At 54.1% G+C, this 15,749-nt stretch overlaps 1 protein-coding gene across 1 annotated transcript; it reads left to right on the top strand.

Moving 5' to 3' along the window:
- Positions 1-8,657: 8,657 nt before the first annotated feature.
- Positions 8,658-15,656, top strand: MUC20 (mucin 20, cell surface associated; the record flags this gene model as incomplete). The annotated part of the gene is made up of 4 exons (XM_028487410.1): positions 8,658-8,754; positions 12,306-12,407; positions 14,500-14,670; positions 15,121-15,656. Coding segments are annotated over exons 1-4 (906 nt in total), but the record flags the coding sequence as incomplete, so codon positions are not given.
- Positions 15,657-15,749: the final 93 nt, after the last annotated feature.

Below are 15,749 nucleotides of genomic sequence, written 5' to 3'. Positions count from 1 at the left end.
CTCTCACCTTTGATTACCACAATCCCTACTACCGAGGCTACATCCGCCCTTCCATTTCCAGCTAGTACTGTGACCACGACCAAAACAGAAATAACAACTCTAACCGACACTTCAACACCTGCCACCTCGAAAACAGCAGTATTGCCTATCACCCCGACAACAAAAATAACCAAGACTGGTACCACAAATATAGTAACAACACCCACATCAATAACACCACAAAGAACACCAGACATCACGTCTTCAACCAATTTCTCTACAGGAAGAACAATGACACCAGCCAACACTGAGTCCACCTCCTCGAATACCACTGGTCCATTGACCCCCACGGATGACCTCAGCTCCACATTTGCTCTTTCCAGCACCTCACCCACCCCCACAAATATCATCCCATCTTCCCCTCCACCTGCCCCAACCACAGAGCCAGTCTCCACTTCGACCGCACACACTAGCCCTATGTCCACCCTGACTACCGCCATCCCCGCTACACACCCAACTTCCGGCCCTTCAAATCCCACTAGGTCCTCCCACCAGGTCCACAACAGAAGTCACCACTCCCACGCACACTGAAGCTCCTGCCACCTCGATCACAGCCACTTTGCCCATTCCAGCCACAGAAACCACCCAGGGTGCTACCACACACCTGGAAACCATGCCCATGCCAACAACACCCCAAAGCGCTCCAGTCATCGGCTCTTCATCCACCTCCACGACAGGGAGCACGACCACATCTGCATTCCCGTCATCCCTCCCTGCCTCTGCTACGGTGCAGACAGCCACAACTATACCTCCATCCTCCGTAAGTACTCCAGCCCCTACTGAGACTCCAGCCACCATCGAGTCCACATCCTTAGGTACCACTGGTCCATTGACCCCCCCACCGACCTCAGCTCCACACTCGCTCTTTCCAGCACCTCACCCACCCCCACAAATATCACCCCATCTTCCCCCACCACCCACAATACACACACAACCTCTGTATTCAGTGTTATCACAACCTCTTCCTCCATTCCTGTTGTGACATCCGTTTTCACTGGTACCCAGAGTCCTTCAACTCCCTCCCTCACCGGAAGCATTGCTGTTACATCTGCGTCATCCTCCACCTTTCCTAACATCAGTACCAGGACCTCTGAGAGAGAAAGTACCACGTCATCAGCAAGGAACAGGAATTCACTGCACATTACTGCTGAAACCACTGTGACATCCCCTACCACTGAAAAATACATGACATCCAGTACCCCGAGACTGTCCTCTTCCACTGCAGCCAATACACACACTGCTAAGATGAGGGATACAATCTCTCTTGCTACATCCACTTTGAAAACCACAGTTACTCCTATCAGTAATGTTTCTACAGGGTCTCGTCCTGGGACGACAGGAAGTGGTTCGAGACCTGAGATGAGAACCCCGTGGGGACTTTTTCTAACTCGGGCTTCGAGGATGACAGAACAAGTGAGTCCTGTCTCCTGGGGAAGGGAGACAGGGGCTTCCCTGGGTACCATTTTGGCCTGGGCAGGACGGGAGGACCTCTCTTGCCCAAGACAGGCATGTACCTCTTGCCCCAGAGTTTGCCTCGTGGCTTCCGCGCCCCCTTCTATGGCCCAGGTGGTGCACAGGCCGTCCCCGCGGGGCAGGCGCAGGGACACAGGAGCCCCCTTGACCCTGCCTTCCTGACGTTTCCTTCCCTCCCCTTTGCTCCCCACCTCTTCCCTCTCCCCCCGCCCCCCACCACCCCGTTCTCTTTTCTCTCTCTCTGTTTAAAGATGAAAACTCCCATGTGGCTTTGGAGAACGTGGACTCTAATATGATGGTGAGGGGGCAAGGGTCGGTGAGGAACGCTCCCAGGTCCAGCTCCTGATGCCCCCCTTTTCAGGCCAGGGGCCGGGCAGGGACAAGGAGGCGGTGACCTCCTAGCCGGCCCCTGCTGGGTGGCTTCCTCTTCTCACTGCCTGTCTCACAAATTCTGGGGCAGCTGCACTTCCACAAACCTGAGGTGACCTTGACCTCACTGTGAGCCCCGCACTGCCTTCTCCACGCTGCCGCGGACGGTGGAGGGAACCATCTGCACTGCCTTTGAAGAGAAGGCGGTGGACTCCTGCGGCTCAGTCTCCTGGTTTCCTCGGGCAGCATCAGACTTCCCCCTGACCCCTGTCCTTCTCCCGACTTGTGTGAAACCCACCTGGAGACCCAGTTCAAATCCAGGCTCTTCCACTGTGGGACCTTGGGCAAGTCAGTCACTTCTTTGAACCTCGGCTGTGTCACGTGTAAAATGAGTGTGGCCCACTCGCCCTGATGCCTTGTGGGATTATTGTGAAAACCAGATGTGCTTGGTCAGACCTCTGTCCCAGTGGACCTTCCTGCGTCGGCCCTCATGCTTGTATGGCTTCTCTGAGGCCCCCAATCCCCATGCCCTTCCCCAGGGCTCAGGCCTCCATGTCTCCTTTTCCTGGGTGCGTCCCTTCTGCCGGGTCCTCACCTTGTACATGTAACCAGCCTGCAGCCTGCCCCATCCTCCTACCCTCTCCTCATATAACTCCCCGCTGCACCCCTTGCCCCCATCCCTTACACCTTCTCCCCTCTGAACCCACTTCTTTAGTCACTCCTCCCCCACACCCCAGCGCCCAGCCCTGCATCTCCCCCGGTTCCCGTACTTTCCCCTTCCCCGTCCTTGTACCCTCGGCCCTAAATACGCCCCTGCCCCCCGCATCTCAGTGCCCCAGTCCTAAATCCTCCCTCGTCTTCTCCCCCGATCCCTGGCTCGGTACAGATGCCCTCTGCATCTTAGGACCCCCAGGTGGTGGTCCCTAGGCCAGGTCCCCCATTCTGAGGCTCCATTCTTCCTGTCACCCCCAAGGCCCTGGATCCCGGTGGGTGGGAGTGGGAGATAGGTTTCCCCAGGTCCCTGAGGATGAGAGGAAGTGGGGTCCTGAGGCGGGAAAGCTCCTCCGGCGCCTCCTGCTCGTTCCCCTAACTCTCCCTCCCCTCCCTCGGTGCTTCCCCCCATTCCTACCCCCTTCCCCGCCCCTCCCTCCCTTCCTCTCCCTGGTCTCACCCCCATCCCCGCGATAACCTCTGAAGACAGAAGCCCCCAGCCTCCTTTGCAGGAAGACCTCACTCACCTGGGGACGGGAAGTCTGCAAGTCTCCAGTTCTCCCAGCTGAACATAATATAGCATTTACTGTAAAAGAAGCTGCTCTGTGTCTTTCTCTTTCTCACGCTCTGGTGCTTCCACTCGGTTGAGGGGCAAGGATGTCAGGAGATGTAGGAGGGCCTGGGAGCGCAGGTCTCTCCCAGCGAGGAATGAAGGGTTCCGTGGGCAGCGGACCGTGACCGTCTTCAAAGGGAACGTCGCGATCGGAGGACCCGTTTTCTCAGGGAGTGGGTGGGAGCGGGTGGTGGGAGCCTGCCGGGTTTGTCATCTGTGCCCCTTGACGGTAAGAGCTTATGGCTGAGTCGGGGAGGTGGGTGACCCCAGCTGAGTCAGCTGTCGTTGGCGCTGATGGGTAAGCCGGGCATCCCGAAAGACCTTGAGACCACAGACCTGGGTGGCAGCCACGCTCCCGCCAGGGCCTGCCATGCCCGGGTCTGGGGCCCTCTTGTTCCCACTTCTGTGGGCAGCAACAGGCTGTCGGACTGAGCTGAGGGTGGTCAGGGCTGGCAGGACGAGGTTCTTTGGGTGGGGCTGTCGGAACGACCCCCGGGACCGTTGTCCAGGACAGGAGAGAGGCCGGCAGTGGCCGGTGTGCGGGCAGAGCCCAGGACCGTAAAGCCTCAGGCGGGAGTGGGAGTCCCACCCTGGAGAAGCACCGGTGGTCAGAGGTGGCTCGGGGGGAAGGCACCGCCCTTCGTCGGAAGGGGCCAGCTCGAAGTGGGTGTTGAGGAAGGAAGGCCCGAAGGGGGGCCTCTTGGGAGTGAGGGCGGAGGGTCCTTCACTTGGCCTGGTCCCTCCGGCAGCTCCTTCCAGGCTTCTGTCAACCCTCCCTCCATAGTCATCGCCTTCCTGGGCTTTCTTGGCCCTTGCATCTTGGCAACCGTCACGCACTGTCACGCCTCTGCGCCCTGCCCCTTCCTCCTGCCTTGCCCCACCCTTGACTCTGGCTTTTGCACTATAGAGATCCCGGGGAGGGAGGTTCAGGTCTCTTAGCGAGGAGGAGGGTTGGCCGGCTGCCCTTTGGCAAACCCCCCGTGTCACCCACCAAGCCCATCGTCTCACCTCCACCGGGGGCCAGGCAGTGTCCTTCCCGAGGCAGAGGTCTCCGGGCTCCTTGATACGGCTGATCCCTCCCTGGGAGGCACTCGTTTCTTCGTTTCTTCTGATGTGGGAAGATCCTACTCCCAGGGCCTCACTCTCAGGGAGATGCTGGTGACCCGGATCCTGCCAAGGGCTCTCTGGCTCTGGGTGCTCAGCGCCGCCACATTCATAACATCAGGTGAGTGAGATACAGCCCGAGCTCCCCGGTGGTCCCGGTGTGTGCCGGCCTCAGGCAGGGCCGCAGGGGGCTAGCCTCCCTTCTTCCTTCCCTCCCTCGCTTTTCAGGGGAGGGGGCTGCCCAAGGGCTGGACACCCAGGCCATGACCTCATCCTGCCTTTGGGAGCTAAAGGGGTCACCCTGGAGACCCGTGGGTGAGGAGGAAGGGGCCTGGACTGTGCCGTGCTGTTGCAAGTTTGCACCAAGCCCCACCCCGGGGCTGAGTGGGAGCTGGAATCCACCCCTTGTGTTCTCCAGGCTTCCCCCCCGGGAAAACAGGGGGCTCTGCCTGCCCTCATCCCGGGGTCTGCCCCAGCCCAAGGCGCGGCCCTTTCCAAACCTCACAGAGATGCTGCACAGGCTGCCAGCCCTGGCCAGGGAGGGCAGGAGTCCACGGGGTGTCCAGCAGCTTCCCTCCTTGCCTGGGGAGAGCCTCGGGGGCGCCAGGGGCAGCCCCTCTAGTTAGAAGTGGCTAAAGGGCTGAGGGAGAGACAGACTCTGTGTTAAACCTTTTCACGGCCGTTTGTCTGGGAAGAGACTGGTTCCAAGCCGATTCCCATGGGTTCCCTCACGCGGAACAGACTTTCTGATTCCCCCGAGACAGGGAAGAGCCCCTGGGAAGGGGTGGGCAGGGCAGATGCTGGGCTGAGGGGCATTGGGGGAGGGAGCCCAAGGTGCCAGGTGAAAGAGGCCTCTCTTGAGTTGAAGGACCTGCAGGGTGTGTGCTGAGCGGAGGGTGGGAGCTGCGGCCGGGGGTCTTGGAGGCCTTCAGGGAGGCCGTGAGAGAAGCCACGCAGGAATTTAGGCCCCTAGGGGCCACCTCAGCCGGCCATGCCTTGATGTACTTCTTCCTCCCCTACCAAGACGTGTTGGGGGCAGCGGCGCTGGCTGGGAGAAGCCAAGGGAAGAGGAGCCAGGACTGGGGGTGTGAACTTCGTGGCTTTAGGGACATTATGAAACTATGTTAATTACAGACATTTTTAGCCTTAAGCTAATATACAGAGAAAAGGAAGCTATGGAAGGGGGTCAACCTTAGGAGGGGCCCGCCCATCCCTGCTCCCCAGGCAGATGCCGAGGAGAGGGATGCTGGGGATGATGATGACAGTGATGAAGGACCCAGAAATCAGCAAGGGCATTGCCTCTGTTTCTCCCGCCATGCCTTAGAGACAGCCACCCACACAGGCAAAGACCCCTGTTGGCAAGGTGCTCATAACTGCATGGAAAAGATCGTGTTGAATCCATTAGCACGCCAAGGAGTCAAAAGCACGTATCTTTGATAAATGCACAGAGCCATCAGGAGTGGGGAGGTCAGGCAGGTAGGGCCATTCCGGGGGACTCCAGGTCTGATGATACCCCAAGGCCCCCAGCCCCCCACTCGCAGAAGGCTCTGCTATTTACAAAGCCATTTCAGAGCATGTAGCCCATATGACTCTCATCAGGAAAATTATGAAAGGAAAGGAAGGCAGACAGGAAAGAGAGACTCAGAGAGGGTGAGTGACTTACCTGGGGCCAGCATGACCCATGATTATATGGTAATTAGCATGACCTCACCCTTATGATACTAGGTTTGTGCTGCCCTGACCCCGCGCCCGGAGGCCCTCAGCCCCCTGCAATTCCTCCCTCCCACTGCGTGCATTCTGGGTCCTCAGGGAGGGGTTCAGAAGTCAGATCAGAGACCGCTGGTGGCATATGTGGTTTTCTCTGTTTCTCATCTGCTCCCTCCTCTTGGTACCCCAGCTCACCAAGAGGACTGATGAAGTCTTGGACGAGTGAACAGTGGGGAGAAGGAATGGCAGCCTGAGAAAGTAGAAAAACGCTTCAGGGCTGTGCAGGGGAGTCGAGGTGTAGGAATGTCCCAAAGGTGAGGGGCATGTGCCCAGTGGGGAAAGCAGGTTGGTGAGGGAGTACCTTTGGGTAACAGGAGCATCGAAACCAGGTGGAGGCTCTTAGACACCAGAGGACCTCCAAGGACAGAGCAGGCGTGGGTCACCCCTGCCAGGACAGATGCAAATAGGGACGGCGGGAGCCATCCTGGCATGAGGCCGTGGGGGTCCAGCTGGGAACTCAACTTCCTTGGAAATAGAGAGGAAGGTCCCTCTTGATGATGGGCACCAGATAGATGGTTCTAGAACCTGCGTGACTGGGGAGCAGGAGATTCTTCTTGGTGGTTGACAAAGGGCTCCAGGCAGGCCTACTGAGCTTGGGGTGAGCATGGGATTTCTGGATGGAGCTTTCCTAGAGGCCTGGGGCTCAGGAAGGAGGACAAAGATAGGGACATGGTTTAGAATTCTCCGTTCTCCATGTGCTGCAAGGGCCGCAAAGACCACACAACACCAGGGATCAACATGAGGATTGGAGTCTGTGTCCTGTTTTGTGTACATGAAGCTCCAAAGTGTTCCTTGGAAGGGTGGGGGAGAGGAGCTGCTCAGGATGGCAGCAGGGAACAGGGACCAAGTGCAAGGGCCTCAAGGGGTCAGAGTTCTGGAGCCTAGAAAGGTGAAAGTGGAAGTGGAAACATTCAATGTATAAAAGTGTGGTGAAGGCCACAACAGATTTGTTTACAGCAGACAAAGGGGCAACCTTTGAAAGGTAGGTGACATAAATTTAGAGCAATTAAAAGGAAGTAGTGTTTTACGCAGAGTAATAAACTTACTCACTCAGCAAACACAGGAGACCTGGCTCTGCCCAGACAGGTGCTCTGAACCAGGCAGGATGAATAAGCCAGTTTATAGTCTTGTTTATTAGACGGAAACACGGGAACGGGGCAGAAAGAACCACAACCCAGGGCTGGTGCTGGGGCTCCGAGAGGGGCCCCAGTGGAGGAGGGTGAAGGGGGTGCCACCCAGAGGCTGTCCGCCTTGGCTGATCCAGGAGCCTGTAGGGAGAGGTGACACTGGAGTTTGCTGGCTGACGGGCAGTACAGGGAGGAAGTAGTAGTAGATGCTCAAAGGCTTTAGACAATTTCAGAACTGACAAAGCCGTACGTAGCTATGGACAGAACTGGAATAGTGACAAACAGATTCCCTGGGTACAACACATGAGGAAGCCACGCCTCCCGTTGCCTGGGTACGGCACTAATAATGAAAACTGCTGGTGTTCACTGAGGGCCTACTATATGCTAGACAGTGTTCTAAATGCTATCTCAGTTAAATTTCCCAGCAACCCTGGGAGGAAGTACTGTTACTGATTTCTGTTTTAGACATGGGGAAACTGAGGCATGGAGATGTTAACTAACTAGTTCAAGGCTTCCCATCTATCAGGTGGAGGAGCCAGATGGGAACCCACGCTGTCAGGCTCCAGAGCCCACATTCTTTACCACTTGCTCTAACTGGGGGTGTCCGTGTGTGTTGGTTTCCTGAGGCGGCTACAACAAATTACCATAAATCTGGTGCTTCAAACAACAGAAGTTTATTCTCTCACAGCTATGGAGGCCAGAAATCCGAAATAAGGTATCATCAGGGCCGGGTCCCTCCAAAAGCTCTCCTTGCCCCTTCCAGCTTCTGGTGGTTCTTGGCGTTCCTTGGCTGTGTGGCTTCACTCCAACCTCTGCCTCTGTCTTCTCATGGCCTGCTTCCCTGTTTGTGTCAAATCCCCCTCGCCTTTCTCTTATAAGGACACCAGTCATTGGATTTAGGGCCCACCCTAAATCCAGGATGATCTGATCTTGAGATCCTTAACTTAATTCCATCCGCAAAGACGTTATTTGCAAATAAGGTCACACTCAAGGGTACGGGGGTTAGGACTTGGACATATCTTTTGGGGGGACATAATTCAACCCACTATACCATGCTTCTACAGCAATCAGAGCAACAGCCCTTCAGGGAGGCAGTGGGCAGGTGGCACTGGCTGCTGGCGCTAGAAAGCTGGGAAGCCCGTTCATTCGCCACAGGTGTGTGCAGGGCGGGGGGTGGGGTGGGGGGAGGAGGCAAGGTGGCCCGGCCTTGTCTCACCCCTAAGGCGACTCTGCCAGGTGGGAACGACCTTACAGAAAAGGAGACAGGCCCAAGTCACTGAGGTCGTGTGTGGCAGGGCTGAAAGTACACCCAGGACTGAGTGACACAGCCTGGTGGCCCCCACATGGCTTCTCTTGTAGGATATTCTAGAACAGTGGTCCCCAACCTTTCTGGCACCAGGGACCGGTTTTGCGGAAGACAATTTTTCCACGGACAGGGGGTGGGGAGCGCGGGGATGGTTCAGGAGGTAATGCCAGCGATGGAGAGCGACGGGGAGCAGCAGGTGAAGTTTCGCTCGCCTGCCCGCGGCTCACCTTCCGCTGTGCGGCCCGGTTCCTAACAGGCTGCGGACTGGTACCGGTCCACGGCCCGGGGGTTGGGGACCCCTGTTCTAGAATGAGAAGGGTGGTGCAGGCAGGCGTCATTCATCCCCATTTTCCGGGGGAAAAGGAAGTTCAGAGGTTAACTGCACAAGATCCCGTAGCTGGCTGACACCTGCCCTCCCAGGCGTGGCCCCCGCTCCACACCCCACCCTTCAGGGCTGCTCCCATGGACCCCGCTGAATCACCACAAGCAGAAATGTGTTCTGGAGGTGACAGGAGGGGACCGTCTTATATCGAGGTGGCGATCTTCAGACTTGTCCCAAGGTGTTTTCGGGGGCTTTTTCCCAAGAATGCCACCAAGTGAAAAACTTGCCTGGCAAACCAGCTGCCTAACTCAAATGATTATCTTTTAAAGAAAGAAGCAATAAGAACTGTACACAGGACAAGAAAGTAAACGTTTACTTGTTTGGTAGGAGAGCTGGTGTCTTGGCTGGCTAGTGCAACACAGACATTAGATCATTTTTGTTAAAGCATTTTGATCACAGATGTGTGGGGAATCCCAGCTTGGCCATTATTAGTGATTTTGCATGGGCTCTCCAAGGTACTGGGCACACCTAAGTTTTCATTTTTACAGCATATGCATTTATTATGTTTAGACATTATATCATGAATGCCTATTGACGGTAGAACATTTAGAAAATATAGACACACAAAAGGAGGAAAATCTCTCTTAAGCTTACCACTCAGATAAACATTGCTAACATTTTGGTCTTTTTCTGAATAGCTATTTAGATTTATTCTATGGGCAGTTTCTGTTTCCATGGCTGATTAATATTCTATTTTATGGAATACCCTAGTCATCTAACCGGTCTGCTATTCTTTTATTCTTGGACAGGTTTTCCCCAGTTTTTCATAGATAATGATGCAATAAACCTTCTCATAAGAAAGTCTTTTAAAAAATCTGCAACAGATTACTTTACTTTCGGGTCAGTAACTAGAAGTGGAATCATTAAAATGGTATGACCCTGCCATGATCCCTGATGCACATCTTCAAATTGTCCTTTAGAAATATGATACTAAGCTGACATCCATCAGCATCTTATTCCCCAACCAATACCAGCTGCGTTACTTAACATCACAGAGCGGGGTGCAACGTGATAAGCTTACCGGTGACGGTGACTGTGTTCTTCTCGTAGGCTTATTGGTCGTGTAAATTGTTTCTGTGGAGAATGTCTGTCTTTTCCCTTTGCTCAGCTTCCTGGGGGAACATCTTCTGACCCTGGAGGTTGACTTTGGGAAGGAGTTTGCTCAACTTCTCTGACACATCCTTTGGGGATGACGTGACCACCAGAATCTCAGGCTGGGAAGGTTCTGAAGCTCTTCACAGGGCACCGTCTAGGGTGCCTTTTCCTTGTCCCTCCCAGAAATGAGTGAAAGCCTTGGGCACGGAGGGTGTTGCTGCCAGGAAGGTGGGGGATACGGCAGAGCCTTTATCTTGAGGGTCTCAGTTAGATAGTGAGCAGGAAAGAACAGCACCAGGGAGGAGAAGAAGGGTGATTAGGAGGCAGTGGTGTCTTAGGACCTGAAGGAGATGAGAAATTCCAGGAGGAAGGGCAGCCTGGTGAAAAGGACGGGGATTTGGGCACTCAAGCTGGTCGGCAACTATAGCGAAGACGTGGGTGGCAGGAAAAGGGAGTAAATGGTGTGAATTCAGGAATAAAGACCAGAGAGAGCCTGTCCAGACGCCATGCCAACGAGTGTCCCGGCCTTCACTGGGGCCCCCGGCGTCCCACCATGTAACTGCCGAGGGCTCATCAATCAATCAGTCTCCATGCCTCTGCCCTCACTGCCCTCACTCCAGGGCTCTGCTCCTAAGGCACAGTTGTGACCATGGCCTTTTGCTGGGTGTTCTCCACTGTTGCTGAGTCAAGTCCAGAGCTGGCTTCACACCCACCTTGCCAGCCTTCCTTCTGCCCCCTCTGGTCTCTCAGTATTTAGCTCCACCCCAAACATGTACTCTGAGCCTCCACACATGCTGTTCCCCCCGCTTGAAACGTTTTCCTTGCTCTTCGCCACTCGAGAAACCCTTTTCTTGTGCTAAAAGTAAAATCTACCTTCAGATTGTGCTTGAATTCTACCTTACCAGCTGGGTGAACTTGGAAAGTATTTAACCCTTTCCTTGTGCTAAAAGTAAAAGCTACCTTCAGATTGTGCTTGAATTCTACTTTCCAGCTGGGTGAACTTGGAAAATATTTAACCCTTAGAACCTCAATTCAGGTGTGAAACAGGAATATTCATGTCTACCTCCCAGGATTACGTTAAATAACTAAGAAGAAGTGTCAGGTAGACTTTCCAGTATTCATTCACTCCTTTACTCAAGACGTGCTCATGGAGCACCCACTCTGGTTCAGGCTGAACGGGGCAGAAATGTCCTCTAGGTTCTCAGAGAGGGGGCAAAGGGGATTACATCCACAGTCATTGAGTTACAGTTGTGGTACGGCTACACAGGAATTTGATAGGCAGCCAATAAATGTCACCTCTCCCCACCCCTATTCATTCTTTGTGATTCAGTTAGGGACACGATCATAAATTGCCTTTATATGCTTTCTCATTGTTTGACGTGTCACAACAACAATAGTCTACTTTTATAACTTAAAAAGTCCAGTAAAATTTGTAATGCCTAAGTCCACAAAACCCCTTCTTTTTAAAGAAGAAGGGAAAAAGACAGCTTCGATATTACTTTCTTTTCAAAGCCTTCTGAGAAAGGCAGAGGGGTGGTTCCCTCCCTCTCCCACCCTGTGGACTCCCACTGTCCCTTCGCATGGGCCTTAACTGCTCCAAATTGCACTGGGGGGCCAGGACCCCCCGTGAGGGGTAGGGGCTCATTTGTCTGCCAGCCTGGGTTTCCTCTGAGCCCTGCTACCCTCTGCTTTGGGTGGACCAGAGGCCGCATGTGCGCTCGCGCCGCTTCCTCTCTCTGATCCTCCTCATACCCAAGACTCAGGGAGGCCCCACCTCCACCCTTGGCAGCCTCTCAGCTCAGCCCTTTCTCTGCCCCGTGCTGAATTACACAAAACCTAACTCCGTAGGCAAGAGGATAGCGCAAAACAAACATATCTACTGACTTCAAAACAGCCAAGCAATCTTGTCAATTTTTTACATTACTTTAGAATTCCACAAATCATAGGCATTATGCCACCTTTGACCCGAACTGCCTTAATCAACGATTTGATATCACTCTTCCCCTAATGTTCTTGTTCTTTTTTTAATTTTTTTTTTCTAAATTTGCCTGCTCCTGGTCTTAGTTGCGGCACGCGGGATCTAGTTCCCTGACCAGGGATCGAACCCGGGTCCCCTGCATTGGGACTGTGGAGTCTTAGTCACTGGACCACCAGGGAAGTCTCTCCCCTAAGGTTCTGATGGTAGCTCTGCAAAGCCAACGATCCAGAACTGTTGGTGTGAATGACTTATCTTCGCTAATTGTCCACTTCCCTCTTTACCCTGGCCTCCAGTCCTGGTCCAGCTCCTGGCCTCTCCCTGTGACTGTCTGCCTCTTTTAGGACCCTGTGAAAATGGGAGCGTCTGGGATGGCAGAGGGTGCCACTGCCTTGAGGGCCTCCACAGTCCCCTCTGCCAGGGGCCAAAGTCCACCTTCCTGAGAGGTGAGAAAGATGCAGCCCCAGGGCATCTTTGCAGAGGAGTGGAGGACCGACAGGAGGGACAAGAGGTCACATGCCCTGCCCTCTCAAGGAGGTTTCTATACACCATCCTGTGGAATTCCTAATAATCCCTAGATTTATGGCACAATTGTCACAAAGATTCTATCCATATTCGATCTTATTCGTCTTATAGGCAGGGTGCAGAGGAGCCAGAGATTATAGTCCCAACTTCCATAGGAAAACAGAGTCCCACATGTGCAGTCACATGTTCTTAGTGGCACAGAGAACACAGAAGAAGCCCTCCAGTCCCAGGGTGCAAGCCCAGCTCCCATTATTAGAGAGCTGCAGCCCATTGAGTGGGCTGTGGGACCAGGGTGGAGGAGGAACTCATCTGGGCGGTCGCCAGGGCCACGGGACAGCCAGGTAGAGGCGGTAGTATTCCGGGTAGAGTGGCTAGCCTCTGTGTAAGTGTATCTGGAGAGAAAGGACAGGGGATGAATTATCCACAGTAATGGGTGACTGCCTTAGCTCTCCTATTCCTCCTGGGTCAGTGCGAAGTGCTGGGGTAGAGGTGGAATCTCAGATGTAAAGGATGAGGAAGAGAGATTTGTCAGACGAAGAATCAGCCACATGATGGAAGGTGAGTGTGTGGCCTGCAAGTCACAGAATGTGAGGTATGTGAGTACAAATATCAGCTTGAATTTATGCAGGAGCGCCAAAGGAAACGAACATGTCTCAGTGTGCCCGGGAGGAATGTACAGGCAATATTGGGTAACAGTATACATATATATTTGATGTGGAGACATTCTTATTTAAGGTGTTTGCAGATGACACTGTGGGTTGAGAAAAATCATATAGATGTATATATGTGTATATATGTGTGTATATATGTATATATATGCATATACATGAACATACAGATTTGTCAAAATCCACAGCCATACAACTAACAATTCAAGTCATAAATCACATTAGCCCCCAGAATATTAGCTAGTGATACTTTGCCCTATAAATAACCTACTATACTCAACAGAAGAGACAAAGGTCTAGATCACCATTGGTAAATTATCCAAATCTACAGATGCCCCTGACACTTCCTATACCCCTGAAAAGGAAAGCGATGCTTCAGTGTCATAGGCTGACTAGCTATGTCCCAGGCAGCCTGGGACAGACTGCCACTAAACTCAGTAACAAAATCACAGACCAAAGTATCATCTCTGAGTTTTCCCAACCCACTGTGTCATCTGCAAACACCTTAACCAAGAATGCCCACAAAACAAGTCCCGGTGACTCCTCTACACTTCTAGTGGTGATGGACCGTCAGCCATAATTACCACCGGGCAGTCCACTTGTCCTACAATACTCTAAGAGTGATCAGTGCCATCTGCCACCTTCCATACTACTGATAATATAAGAGCTTCATCACCTTCTGGTTCTGGAAAATCAACCACCACTCAAGATTTTGGACAAACAGCCATGACATTCACTAAAGAAACAATTCTCTAGACACGTTTCAGATTTGTTAACAACAGTCCTCTGACCACCAATACCGAAGGTGATGGAAGAACGGCATCCCCTTCAAGTACTCATCAACTGTCTACCACATATTTTATTCCAGGAGAGACGACCACAACTTGCAATCCAAGTAGTGCTGCCAGCGAAAGCACAGTGAGTTCCACCACGTCTTCCACCCGGTCAGAATACAGCACCTCTTCTGAGAGTTACAACAGCAAAGAGAGTCAGATTTCCGCCACCACATCGGGAAGTTCTGAATCCATTGTCTCTTCTGAGGGTTCCCACACCACAGGCCCTGGGAGTCCCACCACCACTTCTGCTTGGTCTGAATCCACAGGCTCTTCTGAGGGTTCCCACACCACAGGCCCTGGGAGTCCCACCACCACTTCTGCTTGGTCTGAATCCACAGGCTCTTCTGAGGGTTTCTTCACCACAGGCCCTGGGAGTCCCCCCACCACTTCTGGTTGGTCAGAATCCACAGTCTCTTCTGAGGGTTCCCACACCACAGGCCCTGGGAGTCCCACGACCACTTCTAGTTGGTCTCAATCCACAGGCTCTTCTGAGGGTTCCCACACCACAGGCACTGGGAGTCCCACCACCGCTTCTGCTGGGTCTGAATCCACAGGCTCTTCTGAGGGTTCCCACACCACAGGCCCTGGGAGTCCCACCACCGCTTCTGCTGGGTCTGAATCCACAGGCTCTTCTGAGGGTCCCCACACCACAGGCCCTGGGAGTCCCACGACCACTTCTAGTTGGTCTCAATCCACAGGCTCTTCTGAGGGTTCCCACACCACAGGCCCTGGGAGTCCCACGACCACTTCTAGTTGGTCTCAATCCACAGGCTCTTCTGAGGGTTCCCACACCACAGGCCCTGGGAGTCCCACGACCACTTCTAGTTGGTCTCAATCCACAGGCTCTTCTGAGGGTTCCCACACCACAGGCCCTGGGAGTCCCACCACCGCTTCTGCTGGGTCTGAATCCACAGGCTCTTCTGAGGGTCCCCACACCACAGGCCCTGGGAGTCCCACGACCACTTCTAGTTGGTCTCAATCCACAGGCTCTTCTGAGGGTTCCCACACCACAGGCCCTGGGAGTCCCACCACCACTTCTGCTGGGTCTGAATCCACAGGCTCTTCTGAGGGTTCCCACACCACAGGCCCTGGGAGTCCCACCACCACTTCTGCTGGGTCTGAATCCACAGGCTCTTCTGAGGGTCCCCACACCACAGGCCCTGGGAGTCCCACCACCACTTCTGCTGGGTCTGAATCCACAGGCTCTTCTGAGGGTCCCCACACCACAGGCCCTGGGAGTCCCACCACCACTTCTGCTGGGTCTGAATCCACAGGCTCTTCTGAGGGTCCCCACACCACAGGCCCTGGGAGTCCCACCACCACTTCTGCTGGGTCTGAATCCACAGGCTCTTCTGAGGGTCCCCACACCACAGGCCCTGGGAGTCCCACCACCACTTCTGCTGGGTCTGAATCCACAGGCTCTTCTGAGGGTTCCCACACCACAGGCACTGGGAGTCCCACCACCACTTCTGCTGGGTCTGAATCCACAGGCTCTTCTGAGGGTTCCCACACCACAGGCACTGGGAGTCCCACCACCACTTCTGCTGGGTCTGAATCCACAGGCTCTTCTGAGGGTTCCCACACCACAGGCACTGGGAGTCCCACCACCACTTCTGCTGGGTCTGAATCCACAGGCTCTTCTGAGGGTTTCTCCACCACAGGCCCTGTGAGTCCCACCACCACTTCTGCTTGGTCTGAACCCACAGTTTCTTCTGAGGGTTCCCACACCAAAGGCCCTGGGAGTCCCACCACCACTTTT

The sequence above is a fragment of the Physeter macrocephalus genome, unplaced genomic scaffold, assembly GCF_002837175.3.
Source record: "Physeter macrocephalus isolate SW-GA unplaced genomic scaffold, ASM283717v5 random_1867, whole genome shotgun sequence".
NCBI lineage: Eukaryota > Metazoa > Chordata > Mammalia > Artiodactyla > Physeteridae > Physeter > Physeter macrocephalus.
Note: the sequence above shows the minus strand (reverse complement) of the source record. Positions and strands in the feature narration are given on the sequence as shown.